The sequence below is a fragment of the Oreochromis niloticus genome, linkage group LG7, assembly GCF_001858045.2.
Source record: "Oreochromis niloticus isolate F11D_XX linkage group LG7, O_niloticus_UMD_NMBU, whole genome shotgun sequence".
NCBI classification, from domain to species: Eukaryota; Metazoa; Chordata; class Actinopteri; order Cichliformes; family Cichlidae; genus Oreochromis; species Oreochromis niloticus.
The window spans coordinates 3,713,762-3,734,614 of record NC_031972.2 but is presented as its reverse complement, the minus strand read 5'-3'; the positions used below and the strand labels follow the sequence as shown (position 1 = coordinate 3,734,614).

General features: G+C 42.4%; 2 protein-coding genes across 5 annotated transcripts in view; one reads left to right on the top strand and one right to left on the bottom strand.

Moving 5' to 3' along the window:
* LOC100700975 (voltage-dependent calcium channel subunit alpha-2/delta-4) overlaps positions 1 to 20,853 on the bottom strand; it is a 99,923-nt gene that overhangs the window by 42,780 nt on the left and 36,290 nt on the right. For all 3 annotated transcript variants that reach the window (XM_005449251.4, XM_005449252.4, XM_025908974.1), the window contains 13 exons: positions 20,167 to 20,244; positions 19,635 to 19,715; positions 19,170 to 19,244; positions 18,868 to 18,954; positions 18,566 to 18,637; positions 18,407 to 18,468; positions 17,824 to 17,891; positions 17,620 to 17,665; positions 17,338 to 17,435; positions 17,130 to 17,220; positions 16,819 to 16,911; positions 12,598 to 12,719; positions 12,411 to 12,479 (listed from right to left, as the gene is read on the bottom strand). In XM_005449251.4, the coding sequence (XP_005449308.1) occupies positions 12,411 to 12,479; positions 12,598 to 12,719; positions 16,819 to 16,911; positions 17,130 to 17,220; positions 17,338 to 17,435; positions 17,620 to 17,665; positions 17,824 to 17,891; positions 18,407 to 18,468; positions 18,566 to 18,637; positions 18,868 to 18,954; positions 19,170 to 19,244; positions 19,635 to 19,715; positions 20,167 to 20,244 (1,042 nt within the window). The remainder of the gene's footprint in view (positions 1 to 12,410; positions 12,480 to 12,597; positions 12,720 to 16,818; positions 16,912 to 17,129; positions 17,221 to 17,337; positions 17,436 to 17,619; positions 17,666 to 17,823; positions 17,892 to 18,406; positions 18,469 to 18,565; positions 18,638 to 18,867; positions 18,955 to 19,169; positions 19,245 to 19,634; positions 19,716 to 20,166; positions 20,245 to 20,853) is intronic.
* LOC102075836 (leucine-rich repeat and transmembrane domain-containing protein 2) lies at positions 798 to 11,440 on the top strand. Of its 2 annotated transcripts, none has more exons than XM_025908976.1 (4): positions 798 to 1,372; positions 8,616 to 8,779; positions 9,229 to 9,894; positions 10,144 to 11,440. In XM_025908976.1, exons 2-4 carry the CDS (start codon positions 8,734 to 8,736, stop codon positions 10,611 to 10,613), a joined length of 1,182 nt encoding a protein of 393 aa, XP_025764761.1. In that variant the 5' UTR covers positions 798 to 1,372; positions 8,616 to 8,733; the 3' UTR covers positions 10,614 to 11,440. The 2 variants fall into 2 exon arrangements, with proteins under 2 accessions (XP_025764761.1, XP_025764760.1); XM_025908975.1 differs by having other exon boundaries at positions 799 to 1,372; positions 8,640 to 8,779.

Genomic DNA, 20,853 nt, shown 5'->3' with positions numbered 1-20,853 from the left:
TCGAGCCTAACGTTGCCTCAAACATAAGAGGATGAGTCCCAGCATTGTCCTCAAAGTGATAAATATAGTTTATTCCAGGGATGTCAAACTCACTACACAGTAAATCCCTGATATATTTAAATTGAAAGGAAAAAAAGTGCAATTTCAATAATAAATCTTATTTTTTTCCTACATGACAAAGAAATGCTGCTGTAGTAAATTAAAAGTCTGCCAAGCATGACTCTTTGGGCATAAATTGTAAGAAATGAATGTGTAAAATTACACAGGTTCTGTTAGCTCATTGCACATACTTTCTTGTAATTATAAAGTGGAACTTTTTGGTTTTTTGACAGTCCATTGTCCATTTTTACTGAAACCACACTTTTAAAATCAGAAATGTATCTTGTCGATTGTGAAAAACAGGAATTTTCTGTCATTTAATTATTCATCTATTTCTTATTTACTTTAGTGGCATTGGGGGAGCTCCTTATCAGCAGGAATTGCCATAAAACAGTTAAAAGTTTATGCCCTCCCACACATTTTCCAAAGCCGTCCAGTGGACCAGATTGGGGTCTGCCTAATTACTTTAACACTGATACGGGATCAGCGCTCTATCAGCAGTTACTTGAAGCCAAAGTTTTTGTATCATCTTCCAAATTCCATCTTATGATGTCTCATATAAACACTAATACTTCTGACAAATTAGATTGTTTTAGTCTCTCTAGCACGTTGTAAATTTGCTGCCCTGGCACATGCAGCAGTTAAGGTACTGTGAAGAAATACTACCGATTACTTTCTCTCCGTCTCTCTTCATTCAGAGCTCAGCCTGCAGCTGCAACGCACTCTGCTGTTACTATTCCTGTCAAACGGCTTTAATGCACATTACACACTCAATGCAACACAGAGAGGACGGGTGCTCCAGCGCACCAACACACACACACACACACACACACACACACACACACACACACACACACACGCACACACGCAGCATTAGCAGCAGCATGTGGCTTCCCTAGCCCTCTCTCTCTCCCTCTTTTTTTTAAACAGAGGCTCGCCCGTCCTCAGTCGGTGGGCTGGGTGTGTGCTGGACAGAGCGCACAACGATCAGAGGAAGCCAAGACAGCGAGCAACGTGAACGAAGATGAGGAGAACGAATGTGAGCCGTGTTTGATCCGGAATAAAACTCCAGATTCTGGTTTGAACAAAGACTCGAGCCTCTGGCTTTTAAATCGAAACCACTTTGTGCCCTTGAAGAGAGAAAAGCTGGTTCAATCAGAAACCAGAAATCGCTGCTTTTAGAGCTGCTTCTTTGCCGAATGCTGCAGATGAAGGAGAAGAAGAACAGTTCCTCTGCTCTTTCTCTCTTTGGAGGCTGAAACTGCAGCAGATGGTGAGCGGCTCTTGTGTGTGTGTGTGTGTGTGTGTGTGTGTGGGGGGGGGGTTACTGTATGCTCGATAACATGCCTTTGAAAGTGTGTGTTTTTGCCCATACACCTGTGCATGAGGGTGAACAATAGGTGAGCAGAAATAAGTGGACACTCTCGTCCACTGTAACTTTAACTTAGTGTTTGTTTCAGCCTGTTTCATCTCTCGTGCCTGCAACTTTTCGTCTCTGGTGGAAGATGATTATTTCCATTTTTAATTGTGAAACTGGACAAACATGTCCCGTATCCCACAGATTAAAATAGCATCTTGACTTACTGTTGCAGCTGTAGGGCATGTAATGAGTACTTTGGGTTTCCACAGTTTGCCCCTGTTCCTGTTTCAACATGACATCTCCCCCCACGCACCGGGAAACTGCCATAAAAGAATGATTTTTCCAGTGTGGTGTGGAGATCTGCACAGAATCCTGCCTGTGAGCCAGACCTAATCACCATGCATCAGTGTTCGACTTCACTAATTTTATGAGCTTGAATGGGAAACCGGGCTGTTTGTGACGCCTGTTAATGTCCAGACTTTGGAGTCACCCGTTCATCCAACACACATGGCTGAAATCTTTGGGTGTCCACATACTTCAGGCCATGCAGAGTACAAGCTGATGCTTTTAATAGAAAGAGAGTCTAAAAGCGAGTGGGAGTGAGCTTGTGTGTGTGTGTGCGTGCTTTTGGCATGTATTCAGTGTGTGTATGTGTGTGTGTTGTTTACTTGCTCCCTGTTGTCTCCCTGCCCGCCTCAGTGTGGATGCTGCAGTGTGTTTGTGCTCTCGGCCTTTTGGACCCAACGCTCGGCTGCCTCGTTCTCAGGCTGTTTGGAGGAAAAGTGCAGCCACGGGGGGTGGGGGGTGGGGGAGAGACTGCCTGTCAGAGGCCATTAAGCAGCTCGCGGGATGCCAAGTTAGAGCCCAGAAAAGCATGGCGATGCACTGCAGATGAAGCGGGGAACGTCACATGGCAGCACTTCAATGACAAAATCCGAACAGTGGAGTTTTAAATCGAGATAATAACCCTCCACTTTTCCACATAAGTGGAAAGCTGTTTGCTGATTTGTCTTACACCATTTCAGCCTGAGCAGATAATGAAAGGCTTAAAGACAGAACTTTAAGTGAGAAGGCTGTTGTTAGAATCACTGCAGAGTCAATAAAAAGATGATATAAAGAAATAAGAGCGGCATTAGTGCTTAAAAGGTTTTTGAGGATGTTTTTGAAGCCTCGAGGTCTGATTTAATGACCAGAAACACTGCTGGCAGTTACAGGGGGACAAAAACCTAATTTGATCAGAGAGACGTGGAGCCGAGGGCGGAAACTCCAGTTCACCTCAATTCAACAACAGATTTTTGGAGCACTGAGTGTCTGTAAGAAACACTGTGGTGTTACAGCTTGGGGATAAGTTAATAACTAAAGGTAAAATGTCACAGAGCCCTGTAGCCTTTTACCTTCAGCAGATGTCAGGAAGGATAACTGAAACATCAATTTCACCCAGTAATTTAGCACATACATATAACATAGTGTTTTCAGTCACTCATTCAAGTGACTTTCACTTAGTAATGGTTGAAACAAAGCAAAATCCTCTGAATTATCCCCAATAATTCAGAGACGTCACCTGCATTGTGAAAACATTGTGGCCTAATTCAAACCTCACTGACGCTCGCTTCTTGAACCCAACTAATCTCAGAGTCGGGGGGAATGCTTTTGAGGTCAGTCCATTAATACAAATGTAATCTGCTAAATGATAAGGAAATATTTATTTTGACACACTGGAATTAACCTATTAAAGCCCAGGTAGAACTCCAGGGCGTTTACTAGTCACTATTTGTCTGTTTTTTGTTTAAACTAGTGATAAAAGGCAGTTAATTAAAACAATGCCAAACTTATTTGAATGTGTTAGCCAGCAGCGATTCACAACAGAGGCAACAGTGCTTGTTGCTAATCTACCCCAGGAGCTAACCATGGTACTGAAATAAAGACAAATCCTGCCAAGCATTACACTGTTATACACCATCATTAAGTAAATATTTGGATTTTTGGGTCATTGTTTGCAACAAGCAATTTTATACAAATAAATGGGTATAAAACTGGTTGTATTACAGTATTACAGCTACCAATCGCCAATGTGTCTGATCAAACTAACCCAACTACAAAGCAACCATTTAATATTATAATAACTGAGCTTGTGCATCAACTTCTATAAGCCAACGAACTCACTTTGTTGATATACACATAGGAAGACCCACTCAGTGTGGGACTTCACTTAGACTGCTGCAGAGAAACAACCAACAAGGTGACATTCTCCAAAAAGAAAATCATGTCTGCATGATGCTAGCTGTTAGAGTGGCTCAGTGTGTATGAGGGGATCGGCTCGCATGTATATGGTTTACCGCTGGTCCTGTGAAAGTGATTTAACTGACAGGCCAAACAAAACAGATGTGTGTGTGGTAATAGTACGATAATAAAAACCGAGACTGAGCGGGTCAGAGGCTGGTCGGGGTGGTTGGGCGGGGCGGGAGGAAGTGTTTTCTGGGATCAGATGTTTAAACAACATCTGGACTCCTGCACAGGCATCTGTCCTGCTCAGGGATTGAAACTGGGGTTTTAATCTGCGACCCCTCGCTGCTGTGTGGGTGGCGTCTAATCTGGCTGATGGTGCATTTGACAAGCTGCTTCAACTCAACAGCCGTTTGCTCACAAAACCTCCATAAAGTTGAAACACAGGAGGAACCGAGGGAAATGTTGCTTCAGTTTTTGTAACTGGGAAAGCTTTTACTAGGATGTCACTGTGGGAGGATCCGTGCTGTGTCCTGCAGAACAAGGAGGAATATGGGCTTCTGGAGTGGGAAACGTTTGAATGTTGAAGAGACATAAAACCCACAAAGAATATTACAGTATAGCTCAAACCACAGGAACGCAATTATTTCAAAGACTTTTACAACCCAATATTGTGTGATTAGTAGAGCTGGATATTAAACTTTTGTACTTTATGGCCCCAGAAAATATATACACGTATATATCAAAAACATGCTTCTCCGGGCTCTGTGTAGAAGAGCATGCACAGTGCACTTTTACACTTCTAACCTATCAGAACGTAGGAAAGCACAGGATAGGATGACATGCTTTCTCTGCAGAACCTCAGAGGCCATACTGGCACTGCAAGTCTCAGTCTCTGGGGCGTCTGCAGGATTTTTAAAATGGTGCGGAAAAGAGAAGGAGACCAAGAACAAAGCAGAGACGTCCCACAGGAAATCAGAATATTTGCTCTCAAATAAATGCAGCACAGAAGTAGCACTACACCAGAGATTAAAGATTGTAAAATATGGTTTCAATGCCAAACAAAGTGGGTAAACAAATATTTACTCTTTCCTTCAGTAAAAGTCATAATAATTCTTAATAAGGAAGATGTTTTAGCATCCTGATAGAATCAGTAGTAGTCATGTGAAAAGGAGGATTTCCCAGGACTCTGTAGTCACTTGGAGAATGTCCTTTAGCAGCAACAAGTTGCAGAAACTGTTTTCTGTATGACTTTATCAGTCTCTCACATCACTGTGGAGGAATTTGGTCCACTCTTCAGTTCACGGAGGTTAAGGGCACGCCACAGCATTCTATCCGAGATTATTGCCCTGTTGTGTGATCCATTTTGGACAAAGCTTTAGCTGTTGGACAGTTGGCCTCACATTTAGCTCGAGAACACCTGACTCAGTCAAGGTGCCTGGATCCTGTGGCTGCACAACAAACCCAAATCATCATCATTATCATCATCATCAGCCCTCATCACCGTGCCGACAGTTGGTATGAGCTGTTTGTGCATTACTGCCAAACAGCTCCACTTTGGTCTCGTCTGTCCAAAGAACATCTTTCCCAAAGTCTTTTTGTTTGTTGAGATGCAGCTTTGCAAACCTAAGCTGTGCTGTCCTGTTTAGAGAGAAGAGGTTTTCTCCTGGGAACATTTCCAAACAAGCCATACTTGTTCAGTTTCTTTCTAACTATACTGTCATGAACTTTGACATTTACGTGCTAACTGAGCTAACCAGAGTCTCAGATGGAGGTCGTGGTTTTTACAGTTCTCTGACCTTGGGGTGAATTTGTTGGGAATGTGTTAACACAGAGTAGAATACTTTAAATCAGGAAACTGACAAAACGTGTGCTTTAATAGAGGTGATCACACTTGCTGATGATCAGTTAATCAAGTAATTTGATTAGCAGCACCTTGCTGCTACTTACCCTCCACTTCCCATGGAAGAAATAAGGGTGAACTTTATTACATATTCCCGGAACATAATTTTTGATTCATTAACATATTCATCAGTTTAGCATTGTAGCTATAGATGACTTTAACTCCTTGTACACTGCTGATTAGTATTTTTATTTTTTTATAATTTAGAGCAGTGGTCCCCAACAGTCGTTTGGTACCGGGCCACGAGATTTGAGGCTTGGGTGTGAAATTTATGGTTTTCAGGGTTTTTCTTGTTATTTTTTAATCGTTTTTATCGTTAACTCAGTTTCCCTGGGTCTTTTCCCATGTTTTGAATAAATCTTCCTTTTTTTTGGTACCAATACTGGTTTCATTTGTTGTATTTATCTGCGACACCTTAAAGGCCGGTCTGTGAAAATATTGTTTGACATAAACTGGTCCGTGGTGCAAAAAAGGTTGGGGACCGCTGATTTAGAGTTTAAAATCTGCACAATAACATGCAACTAAAGCTTTATCCTTATTATATTATAAATATTTGCTTCCATTATACAGAAATTTTGATTCATATAAGAGACTAACTCAGGTATTTACCAGAGCTATCATCAAAAGTCTCCATCAGAAAACCCCCCAAAACCCCAGCAGTCTTTCCTTGACAGTCTCAGAGACTGTATTTGTTTATGAATAAACCCGCTGGGAAAATTTGATTTTGGACCTAGCGTCCTCGACCTGCACCCAGCAGCCTCTGCGCTCTCAGGCGTGTCCTTAAAAGTCCAAAGACGGAGACGCCAAGTAGGGCAGAGAGGAGGGCGAGCTACAAGGAGCGAACGACTGAGGAGAGAAACAGCAGAAAAGCAGCCAGGAGCAACTTCACAGTTTGATAAACAGAAGATGACACACCAGCCCCTACGTTTGTTTTTGGTCCTCGGCTCGCAGCTGCACATGTGTGCAGCGGCGGGCGAGTGTTGAGGTGCTCACTGGTACTTTAATCCCAAAGTAAAGGGATCTGGATAAAGACGTCGAGATGGACCTTTACCTTTTATTGTTCAGCTCTGCCTGAAGGATTTATACAATGTGAGATTTTGCTCTTTCTACAAATACTTAGGATCCAGCACCAACATCAGAAAGCATCAGAGGTGATTTTTTCTGCACGCTCATCCTCTTAAGGGCAACTCTGAAGATCAAATGCAAATGACAGCTGTCCCTCAAAGTCTGGTTGCAGGATTCTCATTTCAGTCCCCTTCACAGTGTGCAGAACACAAAAGCCAACACACTGGGGTTACTCTGCCTCTGCTTTGGTTTCGTTGAGGTGACAGCTTCTGATGAGGACAGTCTAATCCTGCAGACACTCTGAGCACCAGTACTTACAGTACATTATCTTCTATTCATACACAGAGGATGTGCCTGTCTATATCATCCTGGGATGAAGGCCCTGACTTTGCTCTCATGATTTCTGGTCTCTTGATGATGTAAAGTGACGTCAAATATTCTTTGAGGGAGCCATTATCTCGCTTCTATACCTGCATTGTAATTTCCCCTGTTTTTTAATGTCAGTTGTGCCCTGAAGGCGTCTTTCTGCCTCACACAGTTCACAGCAGAGTGACGGACATCTTTGTGCCAAGTTAACAAAAGAAGGACCTGCAACAAAAGAAAGACCTTGAGGCAGCGTTTCTCCAGCTCTTTACAGCAGTTAAAGATGGATGGTGGAGTGACAGCACTTTTCTTTTTCCACTGCAGCTTTATCTCCCCTGCACACTTTCCTCTGCATATCAGAAGTGCCCCAAACATCCAAAGATATCAAGAGAAGTAAAGTGAATGATTTCTTTTTATAAAAAGAGAGAATCGTCAAAAAAATGTAAACAGTTTTCTTGATTGCATGTGTGAAACAATGCTGTACTGTATCCGCAGCGTACAGGAACTACGAGTGGGCGTTAAGAAGACAAAAGTTGGCAATGACTTTTCCTCTGATGTTGGTGGATGAAAACACAGGATTATTCCACTTCACCATGAAGCGCATTGTGTGTTTTCTCTGAGCAAGAAAGGAGAAGAATGAAAAGAATTGAGGGCGTGCAAAAAAGCTGCCCATTACAGCACAAGTCTGCAATTTTTAATCTGACATACGCCACTTAATCTTCCATACTGAGCTGCACTCTTTGTGATTTAAATTAAAAACAGGCTTGTAGAAAGGAAACAATCCGTCTGAAGCCCTGGACCAGAAGGAAAAGCAAGCAGTGAGTGGATAAATCTTTCATTTGCTTCAGTGCTAACGAACGCAGAAGTGAACAATGTAAACCTGAATAAAGATAAAGCATCACAAAGATGACCTGTTATTCTAAAAGGGGGGCCTTTTTCCCCAGTCGTCCAAAATTCCCAAATTAAAGTCCAGTTCACCTTCTCGTCTTACCTAACAGACATGTCTAGGACGGTCACTGGACGCTATGAGTCTGTATGTCATTTCATATTTTCTTCATCTAGTTCCAAAAACACTCATCAATCCTCTTCAAACTATCTGTGTGTGTAGCTGGGAGCCCGAGTAAGCGGAGTGCTGAGTTTGAAGTCATTTGAATGAGTGATTTTCATATTTTGGATAAAATTTGTTCTCCACTCTGTGTGTAGGGGGAGGGGCGCATACACACAGGATATATAATAATAATGGATTGCATTTATATAGCTCTTTTCGAGACCCTCAAAGTGCTTTACAATTCCACTATTCATTCACTCTCACATTCACACACTGGTGGAGGCAGCTACAGTTGTAGCCACAGCTGCTCTGGGCAGACTGACAGAAGCGAGGCTGCCATATCGGCCGATGGCGCGATCGGCACTGGTGACTGAACCTTTTCCTTTGACTCTTAACCCTACATTTGTTTCAGTAGCCTTAGTAATGGTACTATTACAATGCCCATATACTATATACATATAATACTTATACTCTACTTCAGTATTTCTTTGCACTTTTACCTTACTATATTTTTATAGTAAGGTAAAATAGTACATTTTAATGTACATGTTTAGTTCTGCTTGTACATTTTTTTTCAGGACTCTCTCCAAAGCTGAACGTTTGCGTGACCCGGCCGAGAGAAAGAACAGCTGGATGGCAGCCTGAGGTTTCAGTGGATTTGATGTGGCAGACATGAAGAACCAGTACCAGTATGGACGAAGTCATCTGGAGAGACTGGGTGAGTCCAATCCTTATACCATACATAACCTATATCTTCACCTAAATATAACGTATAGTTTACCTACCACTAAGCTAAAATTAAGTGCCTGAGAGACTCCAGCACTGGTGACTGAGACGTCGACATGAATCACTACAGGAATTAATCTGATACTTTCATTTATGCTCCTGTTCACATGAAAAGATGTGGCGCACACTCTTCTCTACATCGCTCTCTTTCTGAGCTTCAGTGATCAAGTGATCTGCTTATAACAGAGGAAAATCTACTATGATTGATTAAAAAGCAAATTTAGGTGAACTGAGGGAAGCAGGTTTGCAAGTTTACAACATTAAACTGAATATAGCTTCACAGAGTTAATGTATGAGATTTAAATGTTTCTAAAATATGTACTGAGTAGTTTTGGAAGTGTAAAAGACGCTGTTGTTCTGTTTGTCTCTCGTGTCTTCCAGTTTGCGTGGCTCTGTCCACTCTGGTGTTGGTTCTGCTGGGACTTCTGGGATCCGTCACAGGCTGTCCTGGTGTCTGCACCTGCTATGGCAATACCACTGACTGCACTGCTGTTGGACTCCTCTCTCTGACGCCTATCCTCGGGCTGGTTGCCCAGGACTCTCTGGCACTCCACCTACCCCAGAACAATCTCACCTTCCTGGGCAAAGCTGAGCTGTCCAACCTCAGCAGCCTGGAGGTACTGGATCTTTCCCAGAACCACTTTTCAACCTTGCAGCCTGGAGCTTTCCTAGGCCTGAACAGCCTGCGCCGCTTAAACCTGTCCACCAACTACCTCAGTAAACTCAACAGCAGCACAGTGACAGTCGAGGCCTTCAATGGAAGTCAGGGGAGTATTGGATTGAGCAAGGAGGTTTTCAAGGGGCTATGGCAGCTGCAGGAGCTTGATCTGTCCTCCAACGGCCTTCTGTGGCTGCCCAAGGGCCTGCTGGATGGGCTTCAGAGACTCACCTGGTTGTCTCTGGCCAGCAACTGGCTTGTGACCCTGGACAGAGTCACATTTGAACCCCTGGTGGGGCTACAGCACCTCCTGCTGGTGGGAAACCCTTGGAAATGCGATTGCAAGCTGAGAGACTTCAAGCACTGGATGGAGTGGTTGATTTACAGGGGTGAGCAGGGCTGTTAGCAGGCCTCTCCATATCTCAAATACTTTAAGACTGTACCAGAGCGAGTCTGGGGTGTATAATCTAAGCAATTAATCTCCGCTCTGCAGGATGGATGTATGCTGAGCAAAGACATCTAAGAGTACAATGACCTCTATATCTTTCAATCCTTCCCTGTCTCTCCTGGTTCCCTTCTTCCTCCCTTCCTCCTTCTTTTCCCCTTGTTTTTGTGTCCCCTCTCCATCTGTTTTATAGACGGGCAGGTAGATGTGATGCAGTGCAGCCTCCCAGAGGATTTGAAGGGCAGGGACATCCGCAGCGTGCCAGCAGAGATGTTCAGCTACTGCCTCCAGACTTCAACCAAGGAAGGTGCCACCCGGCCTCCTTGCCCGCCCGGCCGGGTCGGAGGTGCCGATGATTGCATCCGTCAGCGCTACAGACCCGCGAGCGTCCGCCGGGCACAGGGCACACAGGTAGTTGCGGCCGTTGTGTGCGGCACAGTGTGCGTCATGATGGTGGTGGCAGCAACTTATGGGTGCGTCTACGCCTCGCTGGTAGCCCGCTACCAGAAAGAGATGAAGAGCCGCGGGCAGCCCCTGATGGCTGAGTCTGGAGCTGACACAGACCTGGAGGACGGGCAGACGTCATCCCCGACCTCACTGGAGGAGACGCCGCCCAAAGAGGCCTGCGGCTTCGTGCACAGTTATAGAATCAGCAGTTTCTAACACACTGATTTCTGCTTCTGTACTTCAGCTCTCATCACTGATGAGACGAGGTCTGCAGAGAGAAACCCTGCAGCTCACTGGGCGAAACTCTCCGGGTGGGGACTGATTGTGCAGCTGAATGGAGCGGACTAAATCCAGTGAAGATGTGATTCTGCAGTACTTCTTTTAATGTATGGATGCTCTGTGAATTGTTATTCCCTGCGCTGCATCCCTCAGCCAGCTTTGAAACTTCTCTCAAGCTGCTGTTTGGCACTTCTGCAGCTTGACTTTCCCTTCATGTGTGTTTCTTCTTTAGAAATATGAATCTACATTTAGTTTCCACCTTTGGATCTGAGCCCAAGAAGCACAAAGTCAAAAAGTACAAACGTCTGTGAATGTGTGACATTTCTCTTGATGTGTGCTGCAAAAAATTACTTTTCTCTTAATCAGTTGTGCGTGTTTTACATTCCCCATTTTGCAGAATAATTCTTTGTACCTGTGTTAGGTGGATGCCCCTGCTGAATCTTCTCAGAATAACAAACACTTTGAACCACATCAGAGTCCTGCTGCTGTCAGGTAAACGCTGCTTTAAGCTTCATCACAGGTTAACTGCATTCAAACAATACTAGAACTGTACTGCCGCCTAGAGGGCAAGCTTAGAGCTGCAACAGCTTCTAATCCAGCACAAAGAAACAGCGATTACTACTATTATCTCCAGCATTGTGAAGTAAAGAAAGAGCGTGAGGAGATCAGCTCACATGTGATAAGCACATGAAATAAATTGAAGTGTAATTGAACTCAAGGACTGTTAATCATGCTGAAGGTAATAAACTCTTTATTTATCTAAACTGGGTATTTTTTCTTTTTAAATGCCTCACAACCACACGACAAGACAGACTCTAACATGATGACAGAGTTAACCAGTGACAAACAGTCAGGAAAACGCTCATTCATCACATTCATTATTACACACCCAAGTGTTATGATGGTTGAATCACTGATAGTGGCAATCCTTCTTTTCTGCCAGTCAGTTTTCTTGTTTCATCTGAAAATATTTAAGAAATGTGGCGTCTAGTGTAGGTTCTACCAACAAACTTGCAAACATGATGGTATGTCCTTTAGGCAAGCATCCTAATGGTGGTTAACCTTGCATTACTTGTGCGAATACAATCCTTGGAGTGTTTTTGGTCCATTTCACAACCTCCAAATAACTGTTCCTAAATGCCAATGAGGTGACTACTTCCTTACAGAGTCCTGAGAGTCATGTTCTCCTTTTCTTTTGACCAGAGGAGGAGAAGTTACCTTGAACCTCATTTCCACTGCATGTTACAGTTTCATTAGACGATAGCCGCAGCTGTTGCAGGTGGCTTCACCACATGCTTCATGTCACGTGGTGTAAAAATCCCACAAAGCGATTTTAGTGAGGATTCTTGCTGACCACTGCTCCACCTTCAATGTTTTCATCATTATTTTTTGCTACTTTCCCAACTCAAGAAGAACAACTGAAAATGGTCAGCATATGGCCACTGCTGTTCCTCAAAGTGCCACTCTCAGCTGGCTTCAAAAGTGACTCCGTCCACATAGACTCCCATGTTGAAATGTCTAATTTTCCAACAGAAATAAACATGTTTGGTCTCCACAGCTAGCTCCAGCTCCCTGTTAGATGCTGATTTGCTTTGGCTGTCATGGATTAATAAAGGAAACAGTAAGCAACTGAAGCAAGAGGAAAACGCGATAATGACAGTGCGTGCTGTGTTTTTGTGATGAAGATGAAGAAGGTGAACATCATAGCTCTTCCACCACTTGTTTGAAACTCACCTCCAGCCATGGCCGTCTTTCCTTCGGATGACACGGTCACCGATGTCGTCGCTATGATGTACTTCACTCCTGAGGAGCAAAACATTTCACCCACATTAACTACAGATCACCTAAATGTGGAGTTATTCAATGATAACGAGTTACTTTTTGTTCTGCAGACGTGTTCAGAGGTTCGTCACAAACAAACCTTTGTCATTCACTGGGTAGTAGTAGAATTTTCCAGGACTGTTTTCTACAGCCAGGCGGTACCACAGCGGGAAGTGATCGATGGTGAACAGATTATCTTTATCAGCTGGAGTCAGGAACTTCCTGCAAAGTGAGCAATCATCCTCAGATAACATTTTACTTTGAAATTCACTCCTAGGCTCATTGACTGAACTGATCAGTGTGCACAGGAAGCTCTAATTTTACTATTTATTTCTAATCATCGACTGTTTCAAACAAAAAACTGTTTTTCATGCTACTGATGAATATTTTTTTACTTCAGTCACTTCAAAGAACTCACAAAGGTTACAAACTCTGATAGTGCACAGCAGGAAGCAGCTATAACAACAATTCTTAAACCAGCTGGAGTGTATCAGCTGGGATCGTGCTCTGAAGTGTGACAATATTTTTTTTAAAGAAAGAAGGAGGGAGGGAGAAGATATGGTTCCAGCAGTTAGTGTTATAACACAATTTTCTTGATGGTAATAGTACAGATGAATTGTCTGGCTAATAATGAGCAGACACAGTGTTGAAAAGCTGCAGCTAGGAGAGCACCACAGAAGGTGCGCGTCTGAAAGCAGAACTGCTTTATTACAAAGTATTTCGCCACATAAACCTGAACTCTTTGCAGAAGCACATAAGATATATTTGCTGTCAGGTCCAGACCACCTGTTGGAGTTACACTGTAACAGTGTCACGTGAGTAAATGTGCACATTGCCAGTCATTTTGTTATTATTTATACTATGTAAAAGGTAATTGGACTGGTTTTTATATTGAACTTTTCTTCTCTATCTGAGCACTCAAAGATTTACACAACTTGCCTCATTCACCCATTGCACAAGCACTTTTTTCTATGCTCTTCGATCTAAAATATTGGAGCAACTAGGAGTTAATATCTTGCCCAAGGATATGTGGCATGCAGACTAGAGCAGATGGGAATCGAACCACCAACCTTCTGACCTGCTAGGACCTGTTAAGTTTGAATCAGGTGACTCTGAATGCTCCCTTAGTTACGCTACAATAGGTCTAGGCTTCTAGATTATTCTTCTTCTTTAGTCCCCTTTTCCCTCACAGTGTGTTTATACACCTCTCTGTGTTTAATCATTAGTTATTATTCATCTCTGGCTCTCTTCCACAGCATGTCTTTTGTCCCGTCTTCCTCCCCTCACCGCTAACCAGTCATGGCAGATGGCCCCGCCCCTCACTGAGCCTGGTTCTGCTGCAGGTTTCTTCCTGTTAAAAGGGAGTTTTTCCTTCCCACTGTCGCCAAAGCGCTTGTTCACATGAGTGTTTGGGTTTTCTCTGCATTATTGTAGGGTCTCCCTTACAATATAAAGCATCTTGAGGAAACTGTTGTTATGATTTGGCGCTGTATAAATAAAATTGAATTGAATGGAATTTAATTATAATGGTTTGAGTTAAACAAATTCTACATCTTATATGCGTTTGGTCTCAACCTAAACTACACAGTGAGATTTCTGTTATTTCAGCTTAATTTACTTACATTCACATAAACAGTGACACTTATGTACCAGCTTTCATAAGCTGCAGAGTATGCATAAATGATTAGCATGTTGAACATCATAAAATCTGCCCATAACCATGGGAATACCTATAGCCCCGCATCTACACCTCTCGAAATAACACCAAATGGAATAGTCTAAACAACACAAGTAATTTTTCAGTTGGCGCTCTTGCTTAAATATTCTATGATTTATACAGAGGCTTTTGTGAAGCATGTCAGATTTCTAATTTTGCCTCAGGATATCAGTTAGTTTCATCTCAACTGCTGCTTTTATGTACCTGTCATTCACCACTCTGGTTTGTCCCCACAAATGATAAAATCCTGTATAATCAAACATTTGCTTCAGCTTCATAATCCACTGTGATTCAAAAATATCTTTATCGAAATCATAATTTATTCATTCTGCCATTTGATGATCTACACCAGAAGCCAATCATCCTACAGCTCTCTTTATCAGCCCACTTCTCCATATACAGCAAACAAACAGCAGCATTTGTATTCAATTTAAGTAGCTCCATAAAGCATGAAAAGATTCAATAAATGAAATTTCTTCATGGCCTCACATCTCTGACCGTTACAGCAATTCTCGTGAAACCACACGGTCAAACAACTTTAACAGATAATCCCAAATCTCGAGCTTCAGTTAAAACACTATAAAGGGCTTTCGTGGCCTGCCCCACTTGTATCTCAAATCTGGGGGTAAATAATGTTTGGTGTTCTTCTACACCTCACACAGGTCAGCTGTTCCACACAGATTTCAGGTTTATCCGGCAGAATAGTTTGTAGTAACACAGATCTCCTCTGGATAAATCCTGCGCTCCACCTAAGCCTCAGTCCTCAGGACCTCACACAGCAGTTTTTATTAAACGAGTTCATCCTCACAGAAAACCAAACTGATTCTTCTTCAGCTTCCTCTCATGTATCTGAACTGCTGCACTGTTTTCAGAGAGAAGCACGAGTCAAACCTACACTGGAATATTTTTGTTAGGATATCAATCACTCCCTCAACAATCTGACTCCCTCACTGCGTTGTGCTAGTTATTGAAATGAACGACTACATCTTCGTGTATGAATCAGCATGCATCAGGCTTCTGTTTGTCGTGGGCTATCAGTTCCAAAACTGCCCCTGAGCCTCTTTGGTAAACCTAACAGCAGCTTTTTGACACCAGAAGAAGGTTTGATGACGTAGACTGTTAATAATCTGGTCCGCTCAGTTTATCTTTATTGACTTTCTTACATGAAATACTCTTAATGTGACAGCTGAATTTTAATAGATTTAAATAATGAATAGCAAATACTGGAAATGTGGAGATGTTGGCTGTTTCTCAAAAGGAACCAATGCAGCAGACCTGCAGAAAAGCGATAATACCTTGAAGACGTTATAATGCTTTGTTTTGTTTTTATTTATTTTACTTTTGTTTCTCTTGTCGGAGGTAACTGTGATTATTACAGAGCTTGTAAAAAGGCTCTGATTAACTTTACAGTTATTATCATTCGAGTTATTGCAGATAAAGTCCATCAATATACTTTCTAACAAACTGTGCAAACGTACATGTTAATGATAGCAGCTGTGCAGTGAGATGAGCTATACGACCAATTTAAAATGAGTGATGGCACAGAAGGTTAGATGCAGGTTTGAGTACAGCTATAAAGCATCCGAATGAGCCACAAGTGCGTGCTCAGGCCACTGTAAAAATGCAGAAGCAAGACAAGTTTGAACTATAATACAAACACGGCTGCTTAAAACAGGGAAATCGCTGGAATATGATAATGTGAGTGTTCAGGCAGGGATATTGGTTTCATGTCTGAGTTAGGATAAAAGTGCAATATACCAGTTATAACCTGCACGGGAACATCTGAAGCTGTGGACTGCAGCACTGCGGTAACATAATCAGTGTTTATGAAGCTCAGGCCCTGCCTGAACACAGAGCTTGACTGACTTGACTGACTGTCTAATCCTTTAATATTACGCAGAAGAGCGCATCAGCTAAGAAAACACTTCCTGTATATTTATTAATTTAAAAAATATTTGAGCATACACTGTAACTGCTGCAGGTATATTCTGGCTCCTCTTAGCTGAGTTTGTGTGTGTGAGTGTTTGATGGTGACACGGGTCACATCCACCTCTTTCCTCTCTTCACCCCAATCCGCACCCAACAATCAGCCAGCATCAAGTTTCCTGTTTAAACTGCGAGTTTGGAGGAAATAGGATGAGTGGAAATTAGAACTGGAGTTTGTAGATGCTGGTATCAGGCTTCTATATAGCTGTGAGCCACTTGTAAATATTCTGTAAATAGTAAATTAAACCTAGTGATCATACACTGAAAATAAGAGCACTTAGTGTCAGGTTAGCAGGAGTGAGAAGCCCTATTTGCTGAGCACCTTTTTCTCATATTCTTGGTCACAAAAATCTCAATATTTTGCTTTTTACTTTTTGGTCGGGCAAATGGGGAGACATTAGTATTCTGTTCATGATTTTGGGCACGGCTCATCTCTGCAGCAAATAATCTGCTGCTCAAAAGTCTTGGGAGCAGGAAAAGTAGGGAATCTGTGTTTAGGTAAACCCTATGCTTGCACATAACATAACTGAGTTGCTGTCATTAAAAAATAAAGTAAATTGCCATCATGTTTTCCACTATTCAGGTATTTTTGGTGCTTCTGTTCATTTTGGGTCTTACTTTGCCACTCTGGTCTCCACTCCTGCATATCTCACAACCCTCATCAGGCCTGATCGAGTACCGAGGAAAGCCGTCTCAACCCCTGGCTCCACCCTGCATACAAACAACAGTAACACGAGATTGAAAGGGAAATCAGCTCTTTATCAGGAGCAAAAACCTGACAACGTCACACGTTCCAAGAAAAGCCCCAAAAGTTTTTACAAGTAAAACACCTCGATTGATCTTCCAGATATTTTTGGTTTTATCTGTTTAGGTTTTAGGACATCTCATAACCAATAAAACGTCAGGGCATGTCATGTCTCCTGCCTGACCTGTCGTTCAGCATCAGGGTGTTCCAGTAGGCCTCAAGTGGAGCTGTGACCACAGCGTCAAACAGCGTCTGCGATAGCAGCACCTCGTCACCTGGTTAATGGGAAAGCTTCAGTTAAATGAAGGCAGATTCAAGGTCAGCCTGGACCAAAGCTTCAAACTGAATGCAGAAAAGTGGAACAAACTAAAGCTCGAGTGTCAAAAACCTACATTCGAGGTCAGGTTCCTTCCCCAACAGGTAGCGGATGGCGGCCTGCAGCTGTGAGTACTTTCGGTGAGCAGGGTCGATGTCCGTCTCACAGTAAGTCCTGAGGAAAACAGATCTATTAAATCAGGTTCACAGAACCTCTGTATTCTGCAGGACGTTTGACAGGGTTTCAGGCCAATAACATTAATATAATTATAGGCTGTCTGAGCAGTGTCTGTGTCAGCACAGAAAAATGAAATGGCTGAAAATGTTTGTGTTAAATCATCATCAAGGACGGTTTTTACCACTCAGACGCGATGGTGAGATCCGGTGAGGTCAGATCATGCAGCCCTGAGAAGGAAGGTACAAAAAGTTTAGTCTATTCAAATGAAAACACAGAAGTTTACTTCACTTCAGCTGAAGAAATGTGTTGCAGAGCATGTAGTTAACAGTCTCCACACAGCACACGATTTCAAGTCTGTGCTGAGGGTAGTTGTGGGAAACCTCACCTTCTTCCACAGACACATTTCCCATAAACATGAGCTTCCCGTGACCCTTGGTCAGCGCCATGCCGAAGCTGTGGAGACAGATGGGGAGACGGTGAAGGACAGTGATTTGATTTCTGCACCGTACAGCATGCCATGCTGCCCTCTAGAGGCCTCCTGGATGAAGCTAAAAAATTACAGGACGTCTAAAGATGATAGTTTTATTTTCTGTACTAATATACAGTAAAAAACGTTTTGATCCATCCCTCTGTATTTTTGATTATCTCTTCTTTTCTTTTGTGCCCTTTATTGGCGTTCCAATAGAATAAAGCATAACATTCAACATGTGACAACCTAAATTTTATGTTGTGTAAATTATGTGATATATTATGATAAGTTTTCCTTCCTTTATCCTGACTAAATGTAAACGTCATGCAGCCCTACATGCTTTTACAGCTGACTGACAAGTATGACTGAAAATTCAGCGAGTGATGATGTCACTGTGCTACGCGTGAACAATGGGAAGAACAAACAGTCAAACAGGGCACTAGAGCAGCCTGATGGATCTTTTTAGTCAAAGCAAAAGCACAAAGCACTGCGCGTTTACCTGAAAGGCGTGTCATCGATGTTGGTGTAGAAATATTCGTTGGTGAGGTACAGCGGCCTTTTCTGTGGCAGACGGAATCATTTTATCAGTGATGCTGCAGCTTATCAGCACATGTAATAAACAAACTCTGCGATCGACTGACTGAGACATCAGTATTACCCCTTTATCCACCGACGCTCTGATGTTCAGGCTGAGAGTGCCCGTCTCTCCTTTCACCATGGCCGTCCTCAGCTGAAAGTAGAGAAAGGAGTTTAAAATAAACTCTGAGATATATTTTTGATGTATTTCTGCCTGAAGAAAAAAAAAGAATAGAAATTCTCTCGTGCAGAGAGAAATCAGATTACTATATGCGAAGGGTTTTGTTTCCCTTTTCCTGCTTTTGGAACTTTTGACATTCACATGATGATATCTGGAAAAAAACCATCAATAATTGTGTCCTGAAATAATCTGTTTGTGTTTACCAGCTCGTCTGTGTCCTCCCACTCCACCTCTGACAGATCCACACTGTTGTAGTTTGGCTTCGGCTTCAGTTTCTTTCCATCTTTGTACTGCAGGACAGAAGAGGCACTGTCACTGAGTGTGTGTGTGTGTAATACTGTACAACGCTTCTCATAAATATTTGATACCGTTCCCTCTTAATGCACCCTTCAGGAGATTTGCTAAACTTTTATTACTTTAAATATAGCTCAAGTAAATCAGAGCCGCTGCCACGGAGCCCTTGAGCTAAATGTGTCTTCCAAAGTGGCCTTGAAACAGAGCTTACCAGAGGTCGAAGGTCAGGGTGAGCCAGGATGTAGCCGTTGTTGTTGATGAGGAAGGCGTAGCCGTGAGCTCCCAGCTGAGAGGAAAGCAGAAAATATTTAACCTCCTAAGACCCGAACTCTTCCACAGCATGCATTTTTAATTTCTCTTTGATATTTGGACATATTGGGGCCCAATGAATGTAAAAACAAAGAATTACCAGATATTTTTTTTTTACCTTATTTTTGTTTTTAAGAAAAATAAGAGCCACATATGAGGATATTTGTTTAAAAATTTGATAGAACAGTAGCAGTATAATGTAAGTGGATATCAGGCCCATGTAGAGCAAAATTGAGTATTTTGGTCTAAATAACCCAAAATGTGATGTCCACATATGTGGACGGCAGGTCCTAGGAGGTTAAAGCCTTTATTTTGGAAATAAAATACAGCAGAAACAGCCGGACAGAGTAAACCGCCCAGAGCTCACCATATATCGGGGTGCCAGCTTCATCACCTCCATCAGTGGGATGTCGGAGCCGACCACACCGAGCAGGATGCCATGGGACAGCTGGAGACAGACGCACAGTCAAAACTCAGAGTTATAATCAAGCACCAGTGTTTTTGGTTTGTGCTTCTTTCAGAGCAGGATGAAGCTCTTTTTACATTCAGCCCACTTTGACCTTCAGTGCAGTGTCCCAGTGAAGCTTCCCTTTCTGTCACTGTAAAGAGGTTTAACTACACATTTAATGCCTGTGAAATTTTAATATAAGAAAAGATATGCAATTTCAACAGCAGGCTATTTCTGCAGCAGTTTTTAGTGTTCAAAAGTACAAAATATTTGCTCTCTTTCACGTTTTCCAAAGCAAAGCAGAATTTAAATGTCATAGTAAATTTACTGAAGATATCAGACGGCATGACAAGTCATCTGAACTATGTATCGATTTATTTCTGTTTTCATTGACTGCACAGACGTGCTGCTCTGCATCGTCAGGCTGATGTGTATCAGAGCTGACACTCACCGTCTCCTTCTTCTTGCTGAACACCGGCATGGCCACTGAGGTCATGAGCAGCAGACTCTGAGCCTTGGTGGTGAAAAGCTGAGAGACGGGAGAACATTGGGCACAAAGTGTGATTATCTGAAGTACACAGACAAACACTCAATATAATGAACAACAAATCTGTAACAGGTGCACACAGTATTACTGTCCACATTACACAAAGTGTCGCTGGATAGACTCTGACAGACGGGACCGTACAGTTTTTAAATTTTTGGTTTTATATAATATGTTTGCCTTTTGGGTCATTTCTTAATTTTAAAGGTGTTTTGCAGATTTAAAAAAAGACAATGTTATTTGTGGGTGTGTTGATGTGCACATCTGAGGTTGAACTCCAGGTGGTGGTGTGGTCCTGATGCAGACCTGCCAACCGGCCATGATATGAGCACTACAATCAGTTTGAGAACACTTCAGGGAGTCATCAAGCAACTTTCAGGAAACTATGAGAAAAAGACATGTTTTTAAAAGTCAACCCATATATCTATTTATTTGAATGTGGCAATATGAGCTGGATGGATGAATGGATGATCTTCTACATGAACAAAATAAATATAAAAGAATCTAAAAAGTCTAATTTTCTGAAGCTCAGAGCTGATAAGACAGAGGTTCTAGTTTCAGCACCAGAAAATATGCCCGTCCTGATCAAGAATA